Consider the following 26,078-nt stretch of genomic DNA (forward strand, 5'->3'; position numbering starts at 1 on the left):
GCTGACATATTTTGCACTACGCTCTAATTTCATAAACTATGCTGTCGAAGAAATGGGACTTGTATTTTGATTTTTGAATAACTTATTGTTATTGAAAATAATAACTTATTTTATGAACTTATGATGAAGTAGTATTATTTTGAGAAATACGTAAAAAATTTGATTTTTTAATTGATTTATTGATAAAAATAAATGCGTTCTACGGGTGCCCTTTGTTTTAGCCGCCATCGTGCGGTGCACGAACTGCACTTCTGCTAGGACGAGCTCTGTAGCCATAAGTTAATATAATTTCAAAGAAGTTAAATGTGGTCATTTCAGCTCAGAAAACAATACTCATTCGCAAAGACCGATCAGATATAAAATATAAATTGACAGAACCAGCATTAAACAGATTATGAAAATCAACTATTTAGACATTACACTATCTAGTTAGTGTGATATAGAAAAGAGGTAAAACAAAAAAATACAGAAAGCCAATAGAGGAGCAGGATGTAGAGGAGCAGAATATACCAATATAAGAATTTATAAAGCAGCTATAAGACCTGTAACGCCATACACGACAAATGACATCTGATACATCCTAAATGCAAATGATGATAGAAACAACAGACATGCGAAAACTAAGAAGAATCACTGGGAATACATTGTGGGATCGAAAAAGAAGAAACGAAATGTACCCAACGCGCAAGGTGGAGAAGATATGTGAGTGGATACTGAATAGGAAGAAAGAATAAAATGATCATATAAGTTGAATGACAGACGACGAGGCAGTCAAAATAGCAAGAGACAAATCGCCGTTTTGTAGAAGAAGTATGGACCGACTACGTATAAGATGTAGTGGCAATATAACATTACGGCACAGTTGTGTAAAAGGAAACGGCAACAGGTAGACTTGCCTAATAAGAAGAAAGAAGACGAAGGAATAGTGACGTCTCAACCTCCACATAATCGGTTAAAAATAAGATATTATATAATTATGATGGGCAGTTGCTATACCTACCAATCGGGAATTCAAACGGTTGGACTTAGCTTATGTTTGAATATATATATATATATATATATATATATATACAGGGTGAGTCATGAGGAACTTTACATACTTCTACCATATGTAGAGTCCCTCAGGAAGCATATCATGTGGCCACTATAAAATGCCAACTCCTCTTCTTTATTAATTAACAGGGTGATTTGTGTAATTGACCATTTATTTCATTTTACTGTAGTGTTTATACGGCTCATTTGATTTTTTTAATTTTTGCATGATACAGTACACTACTATCAAGCATTCGACTGGTATTAGCTAAACTAAAAAATTCCAGGACTGGCTTTGGAAAAATTAATTTAGGGATTCGTATTAAATATTACACCCTGTATAATTTTTTTTTAAAATGCAATAAGTGATTTTCAAACTAAATAAATAGCTAATGAAAGCGACATATGCGACAATATTGTCGCACTTTTATTAAATTCTCAGTGAACGATCAAATCTTACCAAAAATACAACAACCATAATGAAGTATCAAATTATAAGGTATGAATTTAAACAAATGTTATAAATTTCAAACATTTTAATTAAAATGAGTTTCTACAACATAATCTAATACGTAGAAATTTAACATCTTTACTGTCACTTTGTATTATCTCTACGATAGAATCAATTGTTTTTCAATTTTAAATTTTTACTCATAGATTGTATTGGACATTATTTTCGATAAATAATAAATTAAATTGATTAAAAAGTCAAACCTCTTGTATGTGTTAGTTTTTGTTGATTGTAAATGATTAAAATTTTATGTCAAATAATAATACATTGCATCAACTGTACTAAATAAAAATAAATCTAAAAAAGTTTAAAATGAAGGTTGGCGTTGACTGTTTGACGTTTCTTGATATTTCATACCCATTGTCATTATTGTCATTATCAATTGTTATTTATGTGTACAAGAATACATATTTCTTCTGTCATATCTACGTTAAGTACATTGTGTTAGTTTTGGTAGAGCTTTTGTTACTTTCGTTCAAAATGCCACATCAGTTTTTGACCACAGAATATGCAGACATAATATTTGTTTATGGATTCTGTAATGGGAATGGTTGGGCTGCTAGTAGAGAATATCGCAGGAGATTTCCTAATCGTCGAACTCCCAGTCATCCAACATTTGGGTCAGTTTTTAATTATTTGCGAGAAAATGGCACTTTTCCTAGTGGAACAACAGAGCGACATGTAGATGAAGCGCAGGAAGATGACATTATGGACGCCGTTACTATGAACCCTACAATAAGCACTAGACAAGTAAGTCGAGAACTCAATGTTACTCAATCAAAAGTAAGTAGAGTCTTACAAAAAAATAATCTATACCCATATCACATTCAAATGGTTCAGCGACTACATGCTGGAGATGAGATCGATAGGTTGGAATTTTGTAGATGGATTAACAATAATCGACCAATGCTATACAGGACACTATTTACAGATAAAGCCCAATTTACCAGAGACGGGATAAATAATTCACGAAATTCACATGTGTATGCAGAAGAAAATCCCCATGCTATTCGAGAACGTCGTTCTCAGTTAAGGTTTTCGGTTAACGTGTGGATTGGTGTCATAAATAACCAATTAGTAGGTCCTCACTTTTTTGATGGTTCTTTAACAGGGCAGGTCTATTTGAACTTTCTACAAAATATTTTGCCGAATTTGCTTGCCAACGCGAACGTTGCTATCCGAGGGATGTATTTTCAGCATGATGGGGCACCCCCACACTTTTTACTGGCAGTGAGACAACATCTCAATAATGTTTATGGCAACAGGTGGATAGGACGTGCAGGTTCTATTTCGTGGCCTTCAAGATCCCCTGATTTCAATCCCGTTGATTACCATATTTGGGGACGATTGAAGCAACTAGTTTACGCAGTGAATATTAATAACCGACAACAATTAATTGATAGAATTATACATTGTTGTAATACTATTAGAAACGATCCCCAGAGTATCCGTAATTCAATACGTCAATTAACAATTCGGCAACAAAAATGTGTACAGGCTGCAGGGTCCCATTTCGAAAATCTATTTTGAATTATTTTTATTTTGTTACCATTATTGTATCTTTTCCAGTTATAATTTATGGGTTTATCATAACTATGTACATATTTTTAGTTTTTTTTTTAAATTGTTCTTCGTTATTGTTAGTAGTTACTGTTTTTTGTTGTACAGTGACTCAGTTTATCATTTCAATTAAAATGTTTGAAATTTATAACATTTGTTTAAATTAATTACCTTATAATTTGATACTTCATTATGGTTGTTCTATTTTTGGTAAGATTTGATCGTTCACTGAAAATTTAATAAAAGTGCGACAATATTGTCGCATATGTCGTTTTCATTAGCTATTTATTTAGTTTGAAAATCACTTATTGCATTTTAAAAAAAATTTATACAGGGTGTAATATTTAATACGAATCCCTAAATTAATTTTTCCAAAGCCAGTCCTGGAATTTTTTAGTTTAGCTAATACCAGTCGAATGCTTGATAGTAGTGTACTGTATCATGCAAAAATTAAAAAAATCAAATGAGCCGTATAAATACTACAGTAAAATGAAATAAATGGTCAATTACACAAATCACCCTGTTAATTAATAAAGAAGAGGAGTTGACATTTTTTAGTAGCCACATGATATGCTCCCTGAGGGACTCTACATATGGTAGAAGTATGTAAAGTTCCTCATGACTCACCCTGTATATATATATATATATATATATATATATATATATATATATATATATATATATATATGTTGAAGATAAGTTAGCAGTATGTGAAATTGTAGCAACATTATTGCAAACAAAAGGTGTGAAACTTATCACAATCCTATTTATTTTGCTTATTTAATACTTTGTTTTGACTTACCTGAATTTTTTCCCTAAGTAAACTGGCTATAGAATTAATAGAAGTGATCGAATTAGACGGGGAATTACCTCCCAGCTCTGTATCTTCTGGCGGTTTCAACATTCTGGGACTAAGTACCGATTTCCTCCTTACACTACGTGGGTAGCCACTGTAAAGGTAAATAAATAAATGACCTTTCTTAACCGCTACGCATTTTAAAATATTCGCCAATATTTATCTTTTTTTGAATGTGTCTAATCTTTCGAAGGAACAAGTCAGACTGAGGGAATGAATTAAATTAAGTAACAAGAAAGTGTTGGTATAAGAGGATGTGATTATTCTTTATTTAATAATGTTTAAGTCATTGGCGGAGTAGTAACTTAAACATCGAAAGTTTTAATAAAATATAACAATGAAGTAATAAAATTGTTACAGTTTTAATGCTAAGTTACTTTATATTTTTTGATAAGAAGACGTTTACAAATTGATGATACGTAATTTTGTAATGTCATCTATTAATTTCAGGTCTAAAATTTTTTTTAAGGAATGCTTCTATACTGGCGTTGTATTTTACTTTTTTCTCTATGGTGAAATGCTGAGGTGAGCGTCACAGACCTAGCACCATGAGATGGTGTCGTCACGAGTAGCATCATGGAATGGAGGGTCTTCGCAACGACTCACTACTCTCGATCAATTCGTTTCTAGTTATCATATATTTACTCTAAGCAGGTTTAAATTAAAAATAGCTAATAAAATATAGACATTAATTGTTGAAAGATATGAGAGTGTTATCAAATCAACAGTATGGGTTTCGTAAAGGTAGATCGACGATCGATGCGGCGACCTGGATAAGGGACGCGGCCAAAACAAGCAAGAAAAGATGGGTGGTCCTTGTTTTGTTGGACATAAAAAATGCATTAAGTTCAGCAAATTGGGGCCTTATAGTAGACAAAATCGTCGAATGGGTCCCAGAATATATGTCCAACATAATAAAGGGCTACCTATCTGACTGTACGCATATCGAAAAAAAAAAAGAAGAAAGAGATGACCTCGGGAGTACCCCAGGGGTCAGTCCTGGGACCCTTACTATGGAATATATTATATAACGGGGTACTAGAAGTAAACAAGGAGAGTAGAGTGAGAGCGATTGCATACGCGGACGATCTAGCTTTACTAGTAATAGACAATACGAATTGGGGAATAATAAGACAAGTAAATAGAGCAATACGAAAGACCGCGGCCTGGATAGAAAGAAATGACCTAAAGCTAGCAGTAGAGAAGACGGAAGTCATAATCTTGAGGGGATCGAGAACAAGAAATGATATTTTATTTGAATACAAAGGCTTCGCAATAAGACCCCAGAAGACAGTAAAATACTTAGGTATAATATTTGACGACAGGATTAGATTCGGACAACACATATAAGAAGCATGTCGGAAGGCATAAAAAAGGACCTCCACACCAAATAAACTGAGGCCAAATATAGGGGGTCCGGGATCCCAGAAAAGGACGGTAATGCTGCAGTAAATCTTGTCCATAGTGTTGTACGGGGCCCCAGTGTGGCACGAGGTCCTTCGAATAACAAAGTACAAAGATATGCGTCTTAGGGCTCAGAGAAAACCTCTGATCAGGGTGTGCAGCGCGTACAGAACCGTATCAACCATAGCCTTAGAGGTGGTGACTGGTTCTGTACCGGTGCATATTCTGGCTGGAGAAAGAGTCCAAATGTACCGAAGGGGCAATGGGGCAATAGGTTCAGGGCCACAGAAAAGGATGAGCAGTCTGTAGACGTGGCAGACGGAATAGACAGCCGAAGTCGGGAAGGCGGCCTGGACGAGATCCCCGATTCTGGATGTGGTGAGGTGGTACAAATGCCGGCATCGGCACGTAACTACTACTTTACACAGTTCTTGACGGGACATGGATCGTTTAGGAAATTTACCCACCGTATAGGGAATACCGCGGACTATCTATGTCCCGAGTGTGGAGTGGTGGATGACGCGCAACATGTTGTGTTTGTGTGCCCTGCATATCATGCAGGGCGTACCGAGCTACAGCTGGGTCTTGGATCCCCTCTAGGCGAGCCTCACGAGTTAATCGATAAAGCTCTCGATAGCAAGAGAGACTTCGACCTGGTCATTGCTTTTGTTACCAAGACAATCAAACACAAAGAGGAAAAAGAGAGGCGTCTGCAAGCGGGAAGACCGATCGTCACTATTTATTTTTTAACGTGTTTGTGTTATGTAAGGCAGTCAGCGGGAGAGGACCCCTTATATCCAAACTACGTTGACGGCCCTTATTTTATTTTATTTTTTATTTATTCTGTTTTATCTATTTATTCATTTATTTACCAATTTTATTTATACAACATTTTACCGTTTTCACTCTAACTTTATTTAACTGTGGTGTATGTCTTAAGAGACATTTAGTAAGGGAAGGACTTTTACATCCGACTCAGACTGAGTGCCTCTTGTGTTTCTTGTTTTGATTCTGTTTTGATTTATGTTTTCCTTGTCCTACCCGTGTGAGGGCAGGACAAGGGCAATCCGTCCTGGGGCAGTTAGCAGGGGAGGACCTTTTACATCCAACCTACGCCGACTGCCTCCGTGTTTTAAATCTTGAGTTTTGAATAAATATGTGTATTGAATGAATGAATTAATGAAAATAAGAATGTTTGGCGATACTCGTAATTACCAACTGGTTCTGTCTTGATAGTTCCATCATGGAGGGAGGGCAGCCCACTCGTTCGACCCGCGAATGAGTTGTGCCGGACGGTCGCTTCACCAATCAGTCTGCCGCGAGGCTTTTGCGGAGGGGGGAGGATAGGTGGCCGCCAAACCAATGGAATGCAAGCGAAAAGTGCCGGAGGGAATTAAGAGTAAGGTCGGCGAGTCAGAAATACACGCTAAGTGCGGTTCCGGACCCGTCGGCTGGAGGAAGAGGGGATGAGTTTAGTCGGTAGGCAGCCTCGCCACGCGGTGAAGTCGACTGAATCCGACACACCTGGGACAACTTTCCAGGCGGTCTTTTTGCAGATTCTCACCTTCCAAAAAAAAAAGAGCCTAGAGCTTCTATTGCTGCTTCTTCAATGTTATTTTTAATTTTCTCCCATCTCGCGTTTATATCTTCGATGTCGTCTATTTGTTTCAACTGTCGCTTCTGTGCTACCCTTCTTTGTTACATTTTTCTTGTAGAGTCGTTCCACACTGATTCTACTTTGAATTTTTCCTCGGTGATTTCCTGTAGAAAATGTTTTGGTGTTATTTTCATCCTTATTTTTGCTAGTACTGGTTTGTGTTCATTCCCTGCGTCTGCTGAGTTTAAGGTAAGTCAATCATCGATTTGTGCCCCCTGGAGTTTTCAAATGTATATTTATACTGGAGCTTATGGCCGAAAAATGTATTATTGATTCTCAGTTCGTTAAAAGCACAGATATTAGCCATGCATTCTTCATTTGCATGGATATGGTTTTCATTAAATCTTTGTTTTACTCCTGAAACTATTTCATTTCCGATTCGTGCATTAAAATCACCCATTCGAAAAAGTGAACATTAAATAAATTAAAAGTCTATTTTAGGTGTAAATTTTAGTTTCATAATACCTACTACGACCCAACTTTAACTTAAATGGTAGAAATCTGTCAACTATACATTATAAACTCAAAATTCCAAATCTTAATTGTGTTTGTTTAAAATTTAAGTCTTTACAAATTTCAAATGATGCTGATACCTTCTTCAAGTTCGAATTAATTCAAAAATGAAATTATATTTGTACAATACTCAAAAGATTACAGAAAAATAATGAATAATATAATAATTTATATTTCTTTGAAAGCATTTTTTTGAGAAAAGATACAGTTATGTCTTTATTTGAACAGATTGAACCTTTAATAAAACTTCTTAATAAAGATGTAAGTAATATCATTAAGATATAATAAAATTTTTTATCACATTAATATCAGTGAATAAAAAAATCATTAAAAAGTCAAACCAACCAACACTAATGTTCTAATTTACTCGTATATAGAGAAAATACTAATCAGCACATATTTTAGGGAAGCAGCTGTTACACCAGTCCAACAGTTATTTTTAACAATAATATTTTTTGCCTTTGAAAAAATGCAAATATCAGTAGTTTACTATATGGGTGTATGGAGAACACACCTTCAAGAATTAAAAATATATCAAACATATGATAAAGTGGTCTAAGTCGAAGAAGAGTTTTTTTGCCATTCTATGATTTCCAAGATGCATAGTTGCAGTTATTTGTACTTTAATACGAATTGATTCTTAGGAGGTGCAAATGCAGAAATATATTGTTCAGAAAAAAAAATTTTTGCATTAAATGTCCAAAAAATCGGTGACTAGTTTAAAAACTAGAAATATTGTTGCAAAATGAATGGGTTCTGTACATGACCAAACAACATTTAATAATAGTGGTATACAAAGAATTGCAGCTGGAGACTGTTAGGTTTATACTATTTTTTATAGTTGGCCAGTGTGGTTAAAGTTTGAAATCATATTTGATGACACGGCTAGACATGATGCTAGAACAGAAGCTGAGAATCTTTTTAATGAATCTTCCATACGAACTAGGAATGTTGTGGAAAGATAATTAAGCAGTATTTCATAACATCACCATAGAAAATGGAGTTTTGTATTCTTAATGAAGATCAACAACAAAACTATTTAATTAAGGCAGGTAAAAAAAAAGACAATTTCCCTCAAGTTCATGGTGAAATTAAGGGATTCTTTTTTCCTAATTTCAAGGTGAAATTCAGGTAACATTATTGTGAATTATATATTAGACAATATTTTGCAGAACTAGTTTAACAATTTTTAAAAACATATTTTCTATTAAACCAAATGTTTTGTTTTTGAGGTAATTTACAATGCATAAGTTCTACACTTACTTTGTGGTATGAAAAATGGCTATTTTTACTTAACATTACATTAATGTGACGTAAATGTGACGTATTAAAATAGTTTAACTTAATTTTATCGGCACATCTTAGATAAAGGAATATATATTAATTTTGTTTGAACCATGAAATAACTAAATACTCATTTAAATGTTCCATCATAAAATTTCGGCACCTGTCATTCAAAACATTTATAAATTTAAAAGCTTCTTTCAACGTCCACACTGGTTATCGGTGCATACATAGTTATACTTTGCTACTACCGCCGGATTCATTTTTATATTCAATGGGTTTTCCGTTTAAAATAGAAAATGGCCGATTTTCAAGTGAAAAGGCCGATCAACCTTTATCAAGTGGAAATTGCAGCCGTATATTATCACCTACTACAGTGCTACAGTAAATTAGGTTTGGATACAAAAACATTTAGTTTTGATTATATATGGTGCAGCGACGGAAACCATTAATACTATTGTATTCATGCGCACAGCTTCTTGAAGATAAAAAACTGTTGAAGCTTTATTTACGAATCTTCAAATTGTAATGTATTTGTTGCTTCCAGTTACTTTGAGCACACTAAATAGCCTTTCGTCAAGGTTTGTTTGTGAAGTACGCCTATGATTACATTAGCGACTTACCCTCTACAAATATCTGTAGTCTCGTCCACAGCAAACCAGATGTAATTGTTACCGACTAGTGTTTTTACTTTTTTATGGTTTTCTTGTAAACTTGATCAATATAATTAAAAATAATTTAAAACTTTCATTTTGCATTTTATTTAGTGGGATATCAATATCCCGAAGTTGACTGGAAACATTCTGCAATGATTGTTTGTTGCTTATAATTATTTGTAAACCTTTTTAGGGATTCTTGATGCAAATATGTTTCTATATGGCCTATATTGTATTTTCTGTCGCATTGTATCTGCAATCAATAATAACATCAATATAATAAGCTCTTTTAAAGTACCTTAGAAAATCAAGATTCGTAACTTAACAAAGAATGCAATAAATATGTGTCCAAAAATGCTTCGTTAAAGAAATACAGGATGTTAAAGTATGTGTTTGTTTTTGTTTTTCTCTAAATATTATTTCAGATAATTTAGGTAAATATTCTTACTTGTTATAATACTTGAATATAAAGCAAGATACGATAAAAGCTGTAACTTCAATCAAGTACATCTTTGCCGTAAATTTTTAAAAATATTCCCAAACTTAAAATATCGTGCAGTGATTAGTTTAAATCAAAAAATTCGGAGAATGGTTGTTTATAGGCACTCTTAATATTAACAATAAAACAAGAATAAGTACAAAATGAGAAACTGAAACAGAATTATAAATTAGGTTTTGAATTTAAAAATACAAAAACTAGAATTAACGCGTTCAGCTGGTAGGCCCACAAAAGGTTTATATGACAGCTGAACATCAACGTCATAATAAGGCAGATTACAAAAATTATAGGACCTCGCTCTTTTACAAGAAAACAATAATTTGTTTAGTATTTCAAGGTTTTTGTTATGGAATGAAGAATCTGATAATTTAATTAATCTGATTTTCATTTGTTTCACTAAGTTGACTTTGATGGAGTGTTTGTGATATAAATGGTACATAAAATGTCTCCCTGAATGAGTAGGTTTCTGAAATAAATATATTTTAATATTAACATTTGCATCTCTTATCACCCTAGTGTCTAAAAAGGGTACTGAAAAGTTAGTACCTATTCTTTTTCTCTATAGTAAACTGAATTTCTGAGATGACACTGTTGAAGGTGTTTAGTAATTCATCAGTTTCATCAGATGGTACAGCTAAAATAATGTCATAAACATATTTTTTGATGAAGAGAATCTAAAAGGATAAGACGGCAATGTCAGTGTCTAACACATAATCCATAACATAAGCAGCATTAATAGAAAAGGTCTTTGCGTCCATAGGGGCACCGAAAATTTGTTGATAAAATTTATTTCACCTCGTACATCTTGGAAAATTTCTCTAACGTACTCCTCTCGTCTTCTTAATTTCTTGGATAAATCTATTAGCCGTACTCCTGTCTTTTCTTTTATGTATCCTGGTTGACTTTTTGACCCGTTTTGGTCACTTTTCTTATTTTTTTGTGCATATTTCTTATAGCATATTTTTTTTTAGTTCTTTTATTTCTTTACATTGTTTCATCAAATATATTTCCTTAGCTAATTTTTTCCTTAATAATTATTCTTTGTATCACTTTATACTTTTGTATATTTTTCCTTTATATTTCTTTCTTTCTTCCATCTGCAGTAGTATTTCTTCTGTTATCCATTGTTTTTAAGCCTATATTCTGTGTTGTATCAAACTTTCTTAAGATGGTTTCAGTAATATGTTTTTTATGTTATTCAACTTTTTATTCGCGTCCATAATTTGTTTGTTATTTTATTAGCTATGTTTTTGCATATTAAAATTCACATTTTTTTTTTATTTGTTTGTCATTTCATCGCTTTCAGCATTTTGATATTATTTTTGGTTCTTGTCTTCTGAGTTTAATTATTTTTAATTTTATTTTCACGGTAGTAACTAACGGATTATGGTTTAAATTAACAAATGCATCAGGATAAGTTTTAAGTGAGGTTATAGAGTTTATATATCTGCTGTTTACGATCGACTTAATTGTTATAGAAGCTAAATGCGACTGATTAGAGGTTGTAGCTTCTTTTCTTCTGACAACTTTATCAACATCGTCAAATTCCTGTTCAATAACACTTATTTCTCCTTCAATAAAAAATTCTATCAACAAATTTTCGGTACCCCTATGGGCGCAAAGATCTCTCCTATTATTGCTGCTTATGTTATGGATTGTTTGTTAGATACTGTAATTCCTCTCTTATTAAAATCCGTAAACTAATTTTCGAAACCAAATTCAGAACTTTGCTTCGGCTTTGAACGGCTGAAAGCCGTTCTGAAGAGGAATATTAGGCTGAAATACGTATAAGCGGATGCACAGGCGCCCTCTACGTAAAATCAAATCTTAACTGTCTTTTCCTTTTTATTTCGATATACTCTGTACGAGTACTAGAAATCAATTCGCTAAGAATTTTGCTTAGTTAAGGAGATATATGTTGTGGAATGCAATTTTTAGATTCCCCATGTCTCTAATAACATCTTTATCAACGTCTGTTTTGCCTTGCAATTCTTAGAAGGCACAGATTAAAGCAAAGTTCTCAATTTGGTTTCGAAAATTAGTTTACGGATTTTTATATCAGATGTCGCTATTTGCGTCTATACGAAGCCATGTTAGAGTTGCTTCCTAAGACAGAAAAAAATTATTTTCACAATCAGAGCGACTGTGAAAGCTGTTCTGAAGAGGAGTATTAGGCCGAAATACGTATAAGCGGATATACAGGCGCCCTGTACGTGAAATCAAATCTTAACTAACTCTCTTTTCCTTTTGTTCCTCTCTTATCCTTTAATATTCTCTTCATCAAAAAATATGTTGATGACATCATCTTGACTATGTCATCTGATAAAACTAATGAATTACTAAACACCTTTAACAGTTTTATCCCAAAAATCCAATTACCAATAGAGAAAAGTGATACTAACTTTTCAGTACCCTTTCTAGATATTAGCATAATAAGCGATTCAAAATGATAATATTAAAATAGATTGATATGAGGAACCTATTCATTTAGGGAGGTATTTACACTACCATTTATATCACAAACACTCCACAAGCTTAACTTGGTAAAACAGATGAAAATTAGAATCGTCAAATTATCAGATTCTTCATTTCATAACAAAAACCTTGAAATACTAAACAGATTATTTGTTTTCTTATTATAGAGAGAGGATCTGTCATTTCTGTAATCTGCCTTCTTATGAAGTTGATGTCCAGCTGTCATACGAACCTTTTGAGGGCCTATGAGTTGAACGCTTTGATTCTGGTTTTTGTATTTTGAAATTGATCACCTGATTTATAATTCTGTTTCTGTTTCTCATTCTGCTCTTATTCTTGTTTTATTGTTAATATTAAAGTGTTTCACGTAGTACTTGTTATCATCGTTTTCTTTAATGGGTAGATTACATCCTCAAGCTTTCTCTTGTTAAAAACTTGCTTTAACTTATTAATTGCTTGCTCTAGATCTACGAAACCTGTTTACATCAGCTTTTTGTCTATCAGTTAACGTAGTATGAATATATTTATCGTGATCTATTTGGTCGGCCCAATTATAATGGAACTAAAACTAAAACTAAACTAAAACTAAAAAAACTTATAGATAGTAAAACCTGAAAGACACCTGTAACTATAAGATTAAAATTTAACATATATAAAATATGTGCGATTTATTTACAATTAAGATCCAAACACGTAAAACGTAATATATTGTTCATTTGCTATATCCACGGTAACTGGAATACATCCAGTTGGTATCAAAAGTTTTGCAAAACGTTCCCACACAGTTATCGAATACCTAAAACTTCTAGATGTAGCTGTAATCTAGCCCACAAAACTGGCTATTGCTTAAAGAGCATATATGTCTGCCACCTATTTAGCTGAGAGTGAATCTGACATTCAAGTACTTTAAATACATGTATGATGGCAACAAACTATCTAGGGCGAAGGGTATATTGTTAAAAGTATTGACCCTACCCCATTCAAAAACTCTTATTAATCTATAAATGATTTTTCTTAATGTGCTATATCGAAGACCGCTACCTAGGCCTCTAGACCTTTAACCCCCTAGTGCCCAACTCCTCCTCAAGGCGAATCATAATAAAAGTTTCCACAAATACTACTAAGTATTTTATAGCTGCAATACCCAAACCAGTCTTTAGACTAGATCGCATATACACCGGCAGTTACAAAATTTCGCCGATCAGACAAATGTTTACACTGTAATTTTCAGTTTAGTGTGAGATTTGGTAGTGGTAGGGCACGTCGCATCCTTTAAATTTTTAAAAATATAAATAAAATAGTTCTAGTAGTTATAATCCAAATTAAAAATTACAGGTAACTTTTTAATGTATTGTTCTGCATGAAAATTGTTTATGAAGAGAAAAATTTACTAAATAAAAACGTTAGAGGCCTTATTAGTCATGCCTGCCTGAAGGCGGACTTGGGCAGATAACAATGAAAATTTGCCATAAGATTTGCGTATGTTTCAATTGTCCTAGTAATTTTTTTACTTTTTTTAAATGATTTCACATACATAAGAATAATGTTTATTTTTAGGCATGTACCAGCAAGATCGATTGAATCTCTATGAGATGTCACAAGACGATATATTCGGATTATTATACTCGCTGGAAGACGATGAATTAAATACTGATGATGAAGAAGGTTTCTTGGATGATCTGGAAAGTCAGTGAGGTGGTTTATAAATTTGGAGCAGAAATTGAAAGTAAAGCTTCTATAGCGTTAACAGAAATTCCTAAGTTAGTACCTGGACCTAGCACAGAAAACAGTGAACAGTCAATACCTGGACCGACTACAAATACCAGTAAACGTCACCGTTTAGAAGAAATTGTACCAAGCAATTCTTTTCTTGGATCCTCAAATAAAATAGAAATAAAAAGCCCTGTATTCAATGATATTCTATATCGAAAAAAGCATATAAAACTTCATAAAAAGAAAATACAATTCAAAAGAAACGATGATTTGCCAAGTACTTTTACTGAGCTTAAAACTCCATATAATTGTTTTGGATATTTTGTTAATGAAGACTTGTACCAGCACATGGCAAATGAAACTAATTTGCATGCTGGTCAAATAAACATTTATAGGGATCCTATTTTATATGTCAATTTATCGATATCCAAATGTTCGAGAGTACTGGTCTGGAAACTCGTTTGAACCTATACGGGAAACAATGAGAAGGAACAGATTCGAGGAGATATGTTGTTCTTGCACTTTAATGACAATGAGTCAACCTCTTATTTGTTCAAAATGCAAAATAAATGTATGTTGCAAAGCAACAAAAAACTGTTTTTCCACTTTTCAACAAAACTAATGTAAAAGTATAGTTATAAGACAAAATTATGTAATAAATAGATGCATAATTTTAAAATAATTATTTTACCAACGTCATACTTCTGAAATATTTGCCTCTACTGACTGCCCAGCTCCGTCTCAAGCCGGACCTTTGTTTATAGGGTTCATAGAGTTTAAATTCTATCTCAGGTAAAATGTGATACTATATTCTATATTAATGACCTCAAATAATCCTGCAGTAATTTTCGAGTTTTAAAAAAATTGGGGCAATAGAGGGTTAAGCTACCTAGCCAACCATAAATGGTTATCTGATTAATATTTTAATTTCCTAATTTCCGAACACGTTTTAATTTCATACAGTTAATTGCCCAAGTAAGCTGTACGCATTTTTGCAAACTTTAAATTTTTACGTTTTTAAAAATTTAGTTATTGAAAAAATTTGGCGTTTAATAAGAACTGGAATTCGCAATTAATTTATAGGCATCGGCGACAGTTTATCAAATTCTAGAGAAAATTCATATCTGTACTAATATTTTTCAACTACAAATAAATTATACCACTTTATCCTTATAACTGAGTGTTTGACCAAGAAGTATTTTTGGTGTTAATGACCGTTAAGATATCAAAACAAAAACCGTTGGGTCGGTTGATTCATCGTAGGACTCGGTTACCGAGCTAAGCGATTTGACGATGCACTTGCAATAGAAGCTATTACTGCCCTCTAATAAATTTAATACGATAATTTTATTCGAGGTCCCTGGTCTATCATATTTAATTAAATTAAATTTGAACTTTAAGACGAATGTGCACTTCGACTGGTATACCATTGTATTAATTGGTATCTGCCATCAGTGTTAGCGAATAAAATTTATAAAACATGTTATCCAGTTGGTAATATATTGTTAATATACTTAGTATACGTAATATCATTGAAATTAAACTTTCAACATATTTTTTGCAATTTAATAATACGTACGAGATATTTTGGAATTCTGCATCTTCCGGTTCCTCTTGAATCGTGGTATTAATTTTTTCAGCACTAGTGTCATAACTCTCGCCCTAAAAATACAATTTTTTAATAAATCTATATGTACTGTAATCCTATTATAAAAAATAATTAACAGAATTATCAAACTTTATGTACAAAGTGGACCAAAAGTCTGGAAACTCCTAATTATTTATTAAATGGGTGGTCCGAATTATACAAAAACAGGGATAGTAAAAACTATTTTGCAATATGAAGATTTGAAATTTGGTGTTTTGTAACGCTTCCAAATTTACCATTTTTCTGATATCATTAGTCACTTTGTTTTTTTAAATACAACACTCTGTATATCGTACCTTTCTCCACTTCAATACTATTTTTTAATTTCAATTATGTAGGTACATTAAATTTAAACATATGAATTAAAATTTTATTACATTGCTTAATTAATGTCTGTCTAATTAAGTGTGTCCACCGTTATTAATTTGACAATATCTTAAATGATGATAAAATGTGGCTATTATATTTCTCCATGTTTTCGTAGAAATTATGTAATATGGATTCATCGATAATTCTTTGCGTTGGCTCTGCAACACTTGCTGATCTATTTTATAAATTCTATTTTTCAAGTATCCCCGATGAACGATGAGGGCATTGAATACTACCTACTCTACCAATTCATCGTCCGGAAAATGTCTGATCTACATATCGCCGAAAGTTTACACCAAAATGAGCTTGATTCCTGTCTTGCTGAAACCATATCTCATTAAAATTGGCTTCAAACCTGTTTTCCAGGCCAGGTACAATTTCATTTTTAAATAGCATATCACAATTCTCGCTTGTTAAATTTCCTTTTATAAAAAACGGCCCAATTAACTGAGTACACAGTATACCCGACCATACATTTAGTTTTTGTGGTCATTGAGTATGATTTTCTCGTCTCCAGTGTGGATTTACCTCACTACACTACCTTACATTTTGGTGATTTACATTACCACACGGTGTAAATATTACTTCGTCGGAAATGCATACCTTGTTAACGAAGTTCTCGTCAGTTACAATTTTATTCATCACTACCTCAATAAACACTAATCTACTATTTCTTACAACACTGATTTTATGGAATTTAAATGAATTCTTATGTAGAAATATGCTTTATTGTCACTGAAAATTGAAGAACAAGTTTATGGACAAAGCTTACAAAAAAAAAAAAATAACAATAACAATTAAAATTTACTAAAATTACATAAATTGTCAATATCACAAAATAAAACATAAAAAAAATGCAAATTGCATAATAAAACCTTACGAACTAGTTTGCATCTGATACCCTAATATACATAAAAATACTTTGTTGCTTGTACCTAAAAGAACTGTAATTTCTTAGTTATTCGTTAAGAAACTCTTCCACTGAATAATATGGTCTTTCAGATAAATAGGATTTTGTCAATTTACGGAACTTAAGGAAAGAAGTTATAGATTTAAGTTGCAAGGGCTGTATAATTTTTTTGCAGAATATAGTATAGATTTCTTTACTAACTCAGTGGACGGGATAGGTAAATACACATCAAAGCTTGAATGTAGGTGTTTACGAATTAAGCAAACAGTTTCTAGACTATATAGAGAGGCAATAGTTGAACTCCCATTATTTTTGAAATAGCTTCTGCAATTTGTTATTCTACTGAGGTCAAAAATATACCGTATTGCTCTTTTTTGTAATTTAAAAATAACATTAGATTGGGCAGCTGTACAAGAACCCCAAAAAGGAAGGCCATATCGAAGATCAGACTCGAATAAAGAAAAGTATGTTATTTTGGAAGATGCTAAATTGATTTCCTTCGAAACAGATCTTATTGGATAGCAAGCTAAAGCTAGTTTCTTACTTAACAAATCGATATAAAAGGACCATTTAAGGTTGCTGTCTTTAAAAATACCAAGAAATTTTACAGAATCAACGATACTGATCTGGCTGATATTAAGAAGCAATGGTTGAAGAGCTCCTTTATAGGATAATGCTACTCTCTTATGCACGTTAAAAGAGAGTAAATTAGAGTTGGACCAGTAGTACATTAGAAGTTATAGTTTTATTAAAAGTTGCAATATTAGAGTTCCTTCAGGTAATATTGATATCATCACGTCCCCTTAATACTACAACTAGGTAACTCGAAATTTTACGATTTTGAGTTATCTACCGTTACCAATATAATTTTTGACGCTCTTTTTAATACTACAACTAGGTAAGTTTTATGCCCATTCTATACATGAGAATCCAATTACACACTAATAGCTATGTCATAAGTTCGAAAAAAAAATTGTTGCTAAAAGTGGTCATATTGAAATATCTAAATGTGCAACTGACAACGCCAAAAATTTCTGCTGCAGCAAGTGTTTAACTTGACATACCTAATTGTGCACCCGGGTAACTCGTGTTATGCGTTGCCTCCTCCGGATATTCTTATATCTAGATCTATCAAAGATACCTATTTGTGCAGTTCGTCATAGCATACGTTGTGAGTGACATTGTTGCTTTATTTTTCGTAATATTTTTTGAAACAAAAGTAAAAATGTCTACAAGAGCCAAATATATATTAAGATTAGTACGTGACCAGTTAACAGAAACAAAAGGTGAGTGTTTAAATACTATTTGGAAAAATAATTTATTAAAATCGTGGGAGAGCTTATTTTTATAGGTTAGGTATTTGTCGATTCATTAGTTTTTGAACATAAATATAAAATTGATACCGTAGAATACTATTTTTATGTGATAAGCATAATATGCCGAGTATGCATATTATGGTGAACTTATTTTTAGAACTTATTTAGTAAAGTCTATGAAAATAAATTTGTAAAACGCTGTTTTTTAAAAAGTTTTAGGTTATCATTATTTACATTTTTTAGCGGTTTAAGACTAAACTAAACTATTAGACTATTTAAGATTCGTTAAAGTTTTTTAAATAGTTGTTTTTTGTAAAACGTATAGGTATCTTTTATTCGCAAAATTTAAAAATATAAACATTTCTTTAAACTTAGTTTAAAAAGTACTAAAGTATTTTTTATTTTCAGATGAGAATACTGAGGTCCTTCCATCCACTTCTAAACAATGTTATAACGATTCGGAAACAGACTCTGATCCTTATTCTCCTGATCACTCGGAATATAATCCGGACTATGATGATTCTTCTGACAATGAACTTGCTCTCGGAAATGGAACTTTTCAAACTATTAACAACGACTTGCATGACATGGAAGAGTTGCCTGTTACGACAGATAAGTCAAGAAAGAGGAAACGAAATGAACAAAACTGGAAAAGAAATATTGCAAAATCAAGAAAACAACGCGGCGAAGCATACTTATCTTCTAGGGGTAAATACGTACCAGGAGTAGTCATGAAGGATGCTTGTTTAGCTACCTGTAAACGAAAATGCACAGAAAAATTTTCCTATGAAGAGAGATTGTCGATTTTTCGAAGATATTACCAGTTAGAATCCTACGAAAGAAAACGAGACTTTATTAATGGCCATACAGAAAAGAAAGATAAAAAATGGCATACTGCAGAACAGTCCAGACGTCAAAAAACCATTTTATTCTATTTACCTAAAAATGCGAATAGAATCCAGGTTTGTAAAACCATGTTTATCAATACCCTGGGAATTCGAAAAGGAATTGTAGACATAGCTATGAAAAAGAGAATTGAAGAAAACACGACTTTGGTAGACAATCGGGAAAAACATACAAAAAAGATCACGTCACCTGCTATCCTGGCAAGTGTAAAAAACCATATTGAGAAGTTCCCTGTAGTCAGTTCACATTATTGCCGTTCAAAAACACAACGGAAATATTTATCCTCAGACCTTAATATCACCCTTATGTATTCGTTATACAAGAAAGAATGCGGTGAGAACAATCAAACACCAGCTAAATCTGCCATGTATAGAAAGGTATTTTCAGAGAAATATAATCTTGGCTTTTACCGACCTCGTAAAGATCAGTGCCGGGTTTGTGTGGCTTACAACTCCCCCTTAAGCGATAAAGCATCTATGGAAACCCAATATCTCACTCACATAGCAGCCAAGAACAGAGCCCGTGATGAAAAGAGATTAAGTAGACAGTTAGCAGAAAATTCTAACGGTACATTCATAAGTTGCAATTTTGATCTTCAACAAGTTCTTTTGGTACTAAATGACCCAACAAATAACGCTTTATTTTACAAACAAAGATTAAAAGTATTTAACTTCACCATTTATAATACAGTGTCTAAACAGGGTGATTGCTTCATGTGGACCGAGGTTGAAGGAAAACGAGGCAGCTGTGAGATTGCCACTTGTTTATACCAATACTTTGAATCTTTGCCGGAACAAGTAACTCAGGTTCAGTGTTGTAGTGATAGATGTGGTGGACAAAATTTAAATAAAAACGTCGCTAGCTAACAGCTGTTCAACATATTCCACATTTGGAAAGCATTGAACTAAACTTTCTAGTTTCCGGCCATAGTGAAATGGAGTGTGACTCCATGCACTCAGCCATTTCAACAGAGTTCAAAAGAGTAGGCAAAACACATTTACCACAAGACTGGAAAACAATTGCTAGATGTGCCCGAAGAAAAGGAGATAAACCGTACATCATTCATAACATTACTCACGAACAAATATTGGATTGGAAAAATCATGCGGATAAAATTTTAATTTTCAGAGGTAAGGACGAAAGTGGGCAGCAAGTAGCATGGCAGAAAATGTGTTGTATGTTCTTTTCTAAATGCGAACCATCCATTATGAAATTTAAAGAAAACTTTAACGAAGAATTTAGAACTTTAAATTGCCAGAGAAGGACAAAATCGACTCAAAATATAACTACAATAATGCCAAATCCTTTGTATAAGGACAGAATCCCTATTACTCTGAAAAAATACAAGGATCTATTGACATTGTTTAATACCAAACCTCCCGCAATTCCTCTGGAAAATAAGGATTATTTTGAAAACCTGCCTTTTAAAGCAACAGGAAGAGAAGTATCAAGTGAATCTGACATCAGTGAGACCGAGTGAAAGAAAAATATTGGCTTTAATTATTAGTTAAGTTCTTCTACTTTTTTTGTTATATTTTGATCAAAATATGTTAATAAATTTCTTTTTTGGTATTAAAAAGTTGTACTTATTGCTACGTCGACAACTAGGTATATTTAATTTTTTTTTAATTTTAATTGCTACAACTAGGTATCTTGATTTTCAATAACAAAAAAAACTAAAACAAGGCTTTAGAACGCTCACATTTAATCAAAAGTTAGATTTATTTCAACTTCTTGCTATAAATAGTAAGAAAAAAATTCATTTACTGTAATACAGCACGGTTTGTTTCTTTTCAAATTTAAAACTGCTCTCCTGAAAAATAGCAAATTTTGAGTTACCTAATTGTAGTATTAAGGGGACGATCAGCAAAACGAAAAATTTTTCCATCGATTTTTAAGTTAGTGATGTCATTTATAAAGATAAGGAAAAGTAGGGAACCCAGTACTGAACCTTGTGGTACTCGACATACAATGCTTTTGTGACTAGAGTCACTATCATTTGCTCTAACTAGTTGTTTCCTTATTCCTCAAGTAAGATTGAAACCAATTTAAAGAAATAACTGGAATTCCGTAGAAATTTGGTTTTTTTATCAAAACGCCGTGATTTACACAATCAAAAGCTTTGGCATAGTCACAAAAAACAGTGGCAGTATAAAGATTATTGTTTAGTGCTTGATAGACCTCATGTAGTATAGAAAACAGCATCGCTGTTGAAACATTTATTGGATAAAAACCCGAACTGACTTTGTGATAAAATGTTAAAAAAGGACTTTTTAATGTTAAAAAAATGTTAAAAAAGTCGGGCTTTTATAAGTCTCTCAATAATTGTAGATAGGACCGGTAGTAAGGCAATAGTTCTATAGTTGCAGACATCGGATTTTTCACCACCCTTACGAAGAGGAATAATAATGGCTGTCTTTAGGAACTCTGGAAACATACCTTTTTCAAAGGAATCATTGATTAGTGAGACCAGGACTTCCATTACATTATTTAGAAGATTTAAGAAAATTTTTATGGGTAGTCCACCAGTACTATAGGAAGATTTGCTTTTGATACTACTGATCATTTAGATCAGTTTAGATTTATCAACTGGTGTTAAAAAGAATGAATTCGAGACCTTCTTTGAATTGGGGTGGAAGGAAATAGGATCTTGTTGTGGCAAAATAGCTAATAGTTATATTTTTACTCACATTCATGAAGTTTTCATTTAGATTTGCAGTGTTTGGAAGAGAAAATGTTTGAGCAAGAAACTTATAACAGCTTTTGGTCTACCTGTTAGATTGTCATCTTTTACTCGTCCAGTTTCCTCAAAGTGCTTATCGTCGCCTTATCCATAGGCAAAGTTCTGTCGCCTTATCCATAGGAGAATGCTTTGGAAAAGCATCCTTGAATAAGTTGGCTACTTAACTACAAGATCTTTTTCACATCGTTAAAACAGTAATTCGCTGTTTTTTATTAAAAACCATCTGTATGGTAGAGCTTTTAAAAAATTATAAAACAACAAGCTTGAGGGGACAAATCCGCTACTTTCTAGAATTTATTTTCAAAGGCCCACTCTCTGTTTTTAGAGGTCTCATAAATCCCGGTTTTGCTGTTTCGGCTCTTATTTTAGTAAATATTTTATATTCGCTCCATTTATATTTTCTTTGTTCATCCTCTTTTTGGTATATAAATTTTCAATTTTATAATTTAAATAGTGATGCTTGATTTCATTTTCAAAAACTATTTCCATTATCTCAAATAGTATAAATTGTGAAAATAATATTTTAGTTTGTCATATTCATCTCTAATTGTCAAAATTATTTTTAATATAATAGTCATTCTTTGTAGATATTGAATTTCAAAACAAATTATTTATCAAGTTGTTAATTTTTTTAATTTAAAACCATGGACGTATAAATAAAGATTTATTTATTTATACGTCCATGTTTAAAACATTTAAAGTTAGTTCGTTTCAATTAAAATTTCTACTTCGTTATCTGTTGCCATTGAACTTCGTGTAATTTTTTTTGTTCATATAAATATTCTGGCTGTACCGTCCAGGTTGATTTATATAGACTTTGTCACGTACGTGTGATCTGTAAATTCTAGTTGGCACCCAGGAGAAGGGCGAGGCCCTAACCTGCAAATGCACAATCAGTGATCAAAAAGCAGTCCCCTAGGCACCAAATGGATTTATTTGTCATTAACGAGAGAATGTTGCCATAGGGAACGGTCACTTTTGCTGCTGGCCATAATTTTGTGAATTTCCCAGCCTTTGTTTGTGGACCTTCCGTCTGACGCCTTTTGAAAAAGATATTGGGGTGTAAATAATCTAGAGCAGCACCTGAAGAAGCATTTTGACCACCCACCAGCTAAGTTACTTAATAAAATTTATTAGTTTCCGGCCAACAAAGATATACTATTTTTATATAAATTAACTTTCTAAATTCTAAAATGTAGATCTTGAAGAAAGAATAAAGCGTTTATTCCGAAAGTCAGCCTTTTTACTGATAGTGTATTGTATGCATAGATAATGCAAAGGACCCATATAAATCTCATGCTTGTCGTGTTGATTTTGGTAATAAGGTGTTGAATTTATTTCTTGGTTCAATTTTGGCAGTGTTGAAGTTATGTTGCAGGAGGTGTTGAAGTTATGTTAGTGAAAACCTCCCTAATAAGAAATGTAAGTTGGTATGACGCTGAAGGACAAATGTCACTTTTGGATTCATAAAAAGATCACGTTTGTAGACTTTTCCGAAATAAAAAACATTTTTACATTATTACATTACGTTATTACAATATTAATGAGGTGATTAATTACAATTACGTCTGTCTTTCAAATACGAAAGACACTACAATTGGCGACGAGGATAAAGGAAAACCATGCCAAACATTACGAATACTACATGCACTAGCTCGATTACAACGTTTCTACCTATAGCCACAAGTTCTTCGACTACAACGATAGTTACACCTGCTACAACTCTAGTCATGTCTACACAAGTTTCTACATTCCAGTTTTTCGTTGAACCTTTTAACCAGACAGCCACAAAATGGTCAAGGTAGGTAAAACGATTAGAAAGCGTATACAAAGCTTTTTAAATTCCAGAGGAAATCAATTTGCCCTATTTATTTACTACATTACATGGGGTCGGAAGCATACGATAGGCTTTGTGATAAACAAGCTCCAGAGGTCTGTGAAGACAAGTCATATAATGATACAGTTAGGTTAATGGATAGTTTTTACAACCCCGTACCGCTTGAAATTGCTGACATATTTAGGTTTCAATCACAAAGATAGGCAGAAGGTGAAAGTATACAAGAATACCTACATTAGAAAAGTACTATACGCAATCAGCTTGTTTTTAGTTTACCGTCAAAGAGAATACAAGCCATGCTATTGAAAACAAAGGGATTGGACTTGGATCGAGCAGTAGAAATTGCAGCAAGCATGGAAACCTTAGGAAAGGATAGAAATCAATTTTCTCACAACAATAATTATAATAAGGCTAGCATAAATGTCTTAAATGTGAAAACAAAAAGTTCTCATAAATATACAAACACTAGTAAATTTACTAATATTACTACAATACATAATCATAGCAGATCTTCTAATAGTACTTCTACAATGTCAAATAGCGGTAATAGTGGATGTGGAGACTCTTCGCATTTAGCCGATAAATGTAATAAAAAACATTTAAATTGTAGGTTTTGTAAAAAAGTAGACATATTCAAAAAGTTTGTCTAAAGGCAAAACAAAAGACATCCAGGCAAGTAAATTTAGTAAATTCTGTTCAAGAGATGTTAGAAGTAAATGCTGGAAATTGAAAAGAAAAATTTTTATGTTTAAAAGTGAATGGTAGCATTTTAAATTTTGAAATTGATTCTGAAACAGCTGTTACAATCATAAATAAAAATACATATTTGAAAAATATTTTTCTGCATTTCAATAACAAAAATCTGATGTTAAATTAACTACATAATGCAAAAACAATAAAATGTAGGTTTAGTTCCAGTGGAGGTTGAGCACCAGGAAACAAAGTACACTCTAAAGTTGTATGTGGTGGATGGTGATGGCTACTCACTGGTTGGTCGGAAGTGGATACATGCTCTTAAAATTAAATTACATCAGGTAAATACAATTCTACATGAAAATGAAGAAATTGCAACTTTGTTAGATAAATATAAACATCTATTCGAAAAGTCATTTGGTAAAATAAAACGGTTTGGGCTGAGATTCATTTAAAACCTGGTACTAAAGCAAAATTTTGTAAGGCCGTCATATAGCTTTTGCATTACGCTCTAAAGTAGAGGCAGAATGAGAGTCCTTAGTAAATCAGGGAGTCTTAAAGAAAGTAGCATTTTCAGACTGGGCAACTCCTTTTGTTCCTGTAGTTAAGCAAAATGGGGACATAAGCATTTGTGGTGATTTTAAAATCACTATTAATCCTTACATTGAAGTGGATGAATACCCATTACCTACACCAGATGATCTACTTTCTCAAGTAGCAGGTGGGGAGAAATATACGAAAATAGATATTTCGAATGCTTACTTACACTTGCCAATAAAAGATGAAATGAAACATCTACTTACATTAAACACCCATAAATGTGTATTTCAACTAACTCGATTAATATTTGGAATTGCTAGTGCTTCTGCCAAATGGCAACGTTTAATAAAGCAAATGCTACAAGGAATAGATTGAACAAGTTTTAAAGAAATTGCCGAGATTGACTACTGTTGGTATAAAATAAGTAAAGCGGGGGTGTCTACTTGTGCTGATAAAGTAACTACAATTGCAAATGCCCCAACACCCACAAATAGAACTCAAGTTCTGAGTTTCTGTGGTCTAATTAATTATTATAGGCGTTTTCTTAAAGACACTTCTACAATATTACAACCATTAAATAATTTCTTAAAAACAATGTCAATTTTAAATGGTCAAATACTTTTGAACAAAAAAAACTCATTTGTTCTAGAAATGTTTTATGACACTATGACCCAAATTTACCATTGGTCCTAGCAACTGATGCATCACTCTATGGTATAGGTGAAGTAATTTCACATATTTTTTCAGACGGTACAGAGAGACCTTTAAGTGGGTGATCGACGAGCGAGCCATAATACCGCGGTTTTAAGAACGACGGTTTTACTCGCGGCTCGTTAGTGCTGATCGACTAGCGAGCAAAACAGTCATTGTCAACCGTCCACAGCTAACATGTCGTGTTCAACTGAAAGTGAAGTTTTATGTTACCTCGCTATAGCATACTACGAAATTACAAAAAA

The 26,078-nt window shown here is 32.8% G+C and overlaps 1 protein-coding gene across 5 annotated transcripts in view; it reads right to left on the reverse strand.

The window, feature by feature from the left end:
- LOC140450169 (myogenesis-regulating glycosidase) overlaps positions 1-26,078 on the reverse strand; it is a 194,935-nt gene that overhangs the window by 61,946 nt on the left and 106,911 nt on the right. For all 5 annotated transcript variants that reach the window (XM_072543620.1, XM_072543623.1, XM_072543621.1 and 2 more), the window contains 2 exons: positions 15,740-15,822; positions 3,906-4,053 (listed from right to left, as the gene is read on the reverse strand). In XM_072543620.1, coding sequence (XP_072399721.1) covers positions 3,906-4,053; positions 15,740-15,822 — 231 coding nt within the window. The remainder of the gene's footprint in view (positions 1-3,905; positions 4,054-15,739; positions 15,823-26,078) is intronic.

Source organism: Diabrotica undecimpunctata, chromosome 9, assembly GCF_040954645.1.
Source record: "Diabrotica undecimpunctata isolate CICGRU chromosome 9, icDiaUnde3, whole genome shotgun sequence".
In the NCBI taxonomy this organism is placed as follows: domain Eukaryota; kingdom Metazoa; phylum Arthropoda; class Insecta; order Coleoptera; family Chrysomelidae; genus Diabrotica; species Diabrotica undecimpunctata.